The sequence below is a fragment of the Spodoptera frugiperda genome, chromosome 14 (assembly GCF_023101765.2).
Source record: "Spodoptera frugiperda isolate SF20-4 chromosome 14, AGI-APGP_CSIRO_Sfru_2.0, whole genome shotgun sequence".
Lineage (NCBI taxonomy): Eukaryota > Metazoa > Arthropoda > Insecta > Lepidoptera > Noctuidae > Spodoptera > Spodoptera frugiperda.
The window spans coordinates 1,735,655-1,741,692 of record NC_064225.1 but is presented as its reverse complement, the minus strand read 5'-3'; the positions used below and the strand labels follow the sequence as shown (position 1 = coordinate 1,741,692).

The 6,038-nt window shown below is 36.0% G+C and overlaps 1 protein-coding gene across 1 annotated transcript; it reads right to left on the bottom strand.

The window, feature by feature from the left end:
- Positions 1-2,003: 2,003 nt before the first annotated feature.
- LOC118279122 (tigger transposable element-derived protein 6) lies at positions 2,004-5,452 on the bottom strand. The gene is made up of 2 exons (XM_050698301.1): positions 5,158-5,452; positions 2,004-4,446 (listed from the first exon to the last, which is right to left on the bottom strand). The coding sequence occupies exon 2, from the start codon at positions 2,844-2,846 to the stop codon at positions 2,025-2,027; it is 822 nt and encodes a 273-aa protein (XP_050554258.1). The 5' UTR covers positions 2,847-4,446; positions 5,158-5,452; the 3' UTR covers positions 2,004-2,024.
- Between the last annotated feature and the right edge of the window lie 586 nt (positions 5,453-6,038).

Here is a 6,038-nt window from a genome sequence, read left to right as displayed (position 1 = left end):
TGTCATGTCGAATAATGGTATCTAAAAATTGTGCCGGCGGAGTCAGATTATTTTGATATCTGCCCCATCCCATGTACCATATAATGGACATTATATGCGAACAGCAGCCTGTCAAATTATACGATCTACGACGAGTGCCGCCAACACGATTTAAGCTGCGTCGGCAATAGATACAAAATGCACCGTAATTTTTTTTTTTTTTTGTATGCTGGGTCTGTCAATAAAATGTCAATGAAACGTCCAATGAAATGCCAAGTCGTTATAATTATCCACAAGTCCACGAGAGATTAGAAGCGTAAAAAGTAACACACAACAGTAAGGGACGAGCTGCTACTGTTACTGTTACTACACACCATCGGCCCATAGATAAAGACATTGGGGTCCGTTCGATTCATCTACGTCACTGTATTTGAATTTTATTTAGCATTCCTAAAAAAATATGGCAGACACCCAAAAGAGTGCAATAACATTTAATAACTTCTTCGATTTCAGTGACCAATATAAAACCAAATATCTCAGTTCCGATATGGTTTAGAGAAATATGGCCATAATAGCTTTTGATCGCTGTATTCTGTTCTTTCATAATATTTAAGTTTCATTACTGGCCGCTCAACTTCAAAACGACGCCAACTTTACCCAAACCCCTTTGTAATAATACAAAAATTATTATATTGTGAAGTCAGTGAGTGCTTGCAGTGATTTTTATAAAATGCCAAGACCGTCTTTGTACCAACAAAGTACAACAAGTACTTACTATCGTTAACAACGATTGTACCAACAACAACGAATACGTTTAAGGGTTGTTGGGGAATCGGGGTTTGGGAATATTAGGAAGGGGAAATTGGGCCTCCGATAACCTTACTCACACAACAAAACAACGCAAGCGCTGTTTCACGTCGGTTATCTGTGAGGCCGTGGTATCACTCCGGTCGAGCCAGCCCATTCGTGCCGAAGGATGTAATCCACAATAATAGGAAATAAGTAAAGAAAACTACTACTAAAAAACATTTTGGTGGACAGAATAAATAGACTCCATAGTTATTTCAAGTGTTTTATTACTTTTTTCTACAAAATCCTCTTTTTATAGTTAATAAAATGTATATACATATACAATGTGATAGGCGTGGGACTTCTAACCCGTTAAGGCTGAGTACTACATCTAATTTTATCGACAAAAAAATAATATGGGGGGTTGAACCCCTAATTGAAAATATAGGAAAATAGTGATTTTTTCGGTAAGAATAATTCACAAATTATTTTTTTCTCACCAAAACATTATCAAACATATGAAAAAAGTAATGAATTAGTTAGCCAAGGTTATTAGCTACCGTTTGTCGTCTTTTTTTTTGTTTCTACGACGCATACAACCTTTGATATTAAAAAAAGTAAAAAAAATATTAAAATGGCCATAATTTTTAGGGGGAGGGGATTCGACCCCTTCGACCCAGGACTTTTGTCATTAAAATTAGAAGTAGTATTCAGCCTTAACGGGTTAGAAGTCTCGCCCCTATCACATTGTATAAATAACTTAAAAACTACTTTATTCTAATCTTAATCCCAATAATATATAATTTATTTATTTATTATTATAAGACATTAATGAAAAATAAGATGAAGACACAAGATCATGTGGTTATGCCAATTATAGACATGCACCACATTCACAGTATTGACACAGTTAGAATAATTTAATTATTATAAATACAATGCCATTAACAATATTTTGATAATACAGTAGAATCTGGATATAGCGACCTTCAAGGGACCGGAGATACTATGTCTAACTAACCGGACGACGCACAAAACGATAAAATTATTTCGCATTTATAATATGTATGTACAAATGTACATACATATTAAAGTTTAATTTTCACATTAAGTAAAATAAAACAATTACATAGTAAGAATCACAACCGCTTTATTTTAATTTTACATACATATGTACATATTTACTTAGTTCTTAAACATTTTAAATTGCAGTCGTTGGTATATAAGGTAATACACGAAAAAGTTCTGTGTAGCAACTAACGTAGAAAGTCTGTTATTTGAGTTTGTTTTTGACAAACTTTTGTTCGGTAATAAGAGCTTCGTACGGCATTGTGGATTCGTGACATCATCGTTTTCATAATATCATCATCAAATTTAGTCTGAACAAACACATTGAGCGTTTCTGCAGCCTTCAGAGCATCAGATACACTCAATGTTGGATGAACCTCCTCTGGTTCGTCATCATCGCCGTCGCTTTCTTGGCTATTCGCGTCGCTGGCAATGATATTTTCCACGATGTTTTCATCACACGGCTCTTCGCACGTGGCGACAGCATCATCGACACAGGTGAATTGTTCAAAGTCCTCGTTTGTTATGGTTAACTGATGCTTATCAATAGCCCTTGCCCAAACGCTCAGTGGTACGTCGTCTTCTTCGTTAAAATCCTCTGTATTTGAAGTTACTGCTGTGTTACATTCGACAAAACCAGCGTGTCTGAAACAGTTAAAAGTTGTTCCTTGCTTGAGTTGGGTCCAGGCATCTTGAATCATTAGAATAGCATCAAGAACATTCATCTTTGGGTACTCAACACTACAGCTTCCGCAGCCATCTAGAAGCTGGATCATTTTCAGGACAAGGTTTTTACGAAAATGTGCTTTCAAAGCTCGAATAATCCCTTGATCCATGGGTTGCAATACTGATGTCATGTTTGGAGGTAGAAACACCAGAGTTATCCTTTTCAAGTCAGCAATGTGGGGATGTGCAGGACAGTTGTCAACTAACAGCAGAATTTTCTTGTTCTTTTTCGTAAGTTCACGATCCCAAGCACGTACCCATTTGGTAAAAATTTCAGCAGTCATCCAGGCTCTTCGATTGCTCTCATAATCTACTGGCAAATGCCGTACATTTTTAAAACATCTGGGGCGTTGAGATTTTCCGATTACGAGAAGTTTTTTTAACTGTGCCACTCATATTGGCTGCCACCATCACAGTTATTCTCTCATTTGATAACTTTCCTCCTTTACATTTCTCACCTTTAAATTTCAACGTCTTGTCCGGAGTCAATTTATAAAACAGTCCAGTCTCATCCGCATTAAAAATTTCATCATCTTTAAATTGCGCACGTAGGGTAGGCCAAACTTTTTCTAACCAATCGATCACATCACTCTGTTGAACTGACAAAGATTCTCCAGCAATCTTACCACTGACGATGTTGTGTCTTACTTTGAAACGATTTATCCAACTCATGGCACATTTGAAATCTTGGATATCTAATTGTCTAGCAAAAAAGTTAGCCTTTTCTTGTAGCAGAGGTCCATTAACGGGTATTCCTCGGTCGCGTTGAAACTTAAACCACTGTAACAATGCCTTATCCACCTGCTCATAAGTAGACGTCCTTACACGTTTGCATTTTAAAACATTGGCATTAAACAGCGGCTCGATCTTATCTTTACTCTTCTTTATTGTGGATATTGTAGAATGAGATACACCAAACACCTTTGCGAGTGTAGCATTCGATTCACCGGCTTCTAATCGGTGTAATATTGCACTTTTTTCTTCAATCGTAAAACACTTTCGCTTCACAGAACTCATTTTGTCAAGTTTTATGAACTTATCATAACAGTTACAAACACTCAACTGTTATTTATGCGCGCCAATATCGAGAAGTGAAGCGTGCGGGGTCGCGGGGTGAGGGTGCTCAGCCGAGGTGCAGGTGCGTAGGCATATAGGCATAAACAAAACAAACAAACAAACATTTGTTTGTTTTCTGGTTGTATTCGCGTTTTATCGCGTCACTTGGAATTACCTACAAATTCATACTGCCATAAAATAAACAGTCAATTTCCAATCAGAGGCGTCGCGCGGGGCGATAGCTGAGATAGCTATTCATTTATTTCATTATTTTCTATGAATTATTTGTAATCACGGCAACGCTCGTCGTTGTGTCGTTGTAACTGGACAATTATGTGTGAAATTCGGTCGTTAAAAGCGGATGGTCGTTGTAAGCAGAGCCGTAATAAACGAATGTCTATTTATGCAAGTTTATACTAAAACCAAACAAATGCCTAAACTTTCGTCGCTAAAAACGGTTGGTTGCTATATGCGAAGTCGTACTAAACGGACTACACTGTATTTTAAAATAACATAAAAACAGAAAAATTGAAATAAATATAAAATTAACAGTAAGTAACAAAAAATAATCAACTAATAAAAAATAATAACTTTTCTCACGCCCTAGCATAGTATTCTTGTCATTCTTTATACACATTTTAATCAAACTCGCTTTAGGTTTTTTCACTGGTGGAGGATTCCAGCTATCTTCCTCGGATGGAGGATCGGTGGTGTTGGTGGAGGCGCTGGCGAAGGGTAGGCTTCGTGAGGAACAGTGAGTGGTGTGGTAGGAATACAGTAGGCCCACTGCTCCCAGTAATATTGGACTGGTCCCACAAATATTCCAATCTGTAAAAAGATAATACATCAAATATTACATTACAAACATTGTTTAAGTATCCGCTGCTGCCTGAATGGCTCCTTCTAGGGGTTTGCACCGGAGCAGTGAGTACCGGAGAATAACCGGTAATATACCGGTAAAAGTACTCGATTGAAATCAATCGGTTGTTAACCGATTAAACTCCGGTGATCATATTATATCTAAATGGAATATTTTTATGTAAAAAAATATTTTCAATACTATATTGATACTACTAAAATATTTATTAACCATCAGTTTTAAATTTAATACATAATTAAGATAATTTATTTACTGATTTGCTTCTTTCGAATGATATTAATTATTTTGGTCATCAACTCAAAGCGCTCTTGGCCGTTTATGTGGTTCAATTCGCTTGCTACTGGCTTTCCAAAGAGTTCAGGGTTCGTTGAAGTCCAATTTTATTATCTATTCTGTATTGTTTTTCAATTAATAAAAACTTGATTTGAAATTAATGGTTTTCATCACCGGTTATCACCGGTGAATCTCCGGAGATCGGCAAATCACCGGTGAATTTCACCGGTACGCCAGATTTCGCTCCGGTGCAAACCACTAGCTCCTTCCATTTGGCCTGAATGTAACTGCCACCTCGGAGAGTGTTTAGACAAATCTCCGTTAAATTATTGTCCATCACATAAAAAAAGGGCTAATCAAAGAAACATTTAGAAATCTTTACTTACTTTTGCATAAATTCCACCATTAGCTCATATTGGAGTTGAATCGTCCTCATTTTAAATGTAACATGTTAAAATTGTTATTTATTTACATAAGATAAAATAACAAACAAACAACCGGCAAATGACAAATGTCAAATACGACGTTCGGAAATCATAAAAAAAATTATAAAATGAAACTAAGTACTTATTTTTTTCATAGATAATGTCACGTTATATTTCTCTTAACTCGCTTTAAGAACTTTTTGCACATAATTAATATTTATTTAATAAATATTATTTCATAAAACGTGTAGACAAAGGTTGATATATATAATTATATAAAAATTTAGTTTTCAGACGAAATCTTTATGCTCAATAAGTCATTCAAATCGTTCACTTGGCTGCTTCTCTAGTTTACATTAGCATGACGTCACTATCGAATTCGATGCGAGCTCTCGATAGTTGAAAGAATAGGCTTCGTGCTGCCACACTCCGTTAACGTCTCATGACGTATCGTCATCTCGATACGTTTACATTACGAATGCGATAGTTATTCGTGCTTGGCGCTGAACGCATGAAAATTAAGGAAAAATTTAAGAGAAAAGCAGGAAAAATAATTGGTTGCGAAACGGAGTTCACCGCTTGCTAGTTAAAATATATGTAATACAATTTTTAATAAAATGTGATAAATATAATAAAATGGGATAAATTAATAATTTTATTGCACGAAATCCATAGAATAAATAAGCATGAAAAACTTAATCAATCTAAAAAAGTACTCTAACAATTACCTAACATGGGAACCGAAGCATTTACCTCTAGCCAACTACCAGAATTTAAACAACCCACCAACGATCACACTTTGCCAAACTCTCGTGCCCACTTCACCACCGAGACACTCAAAC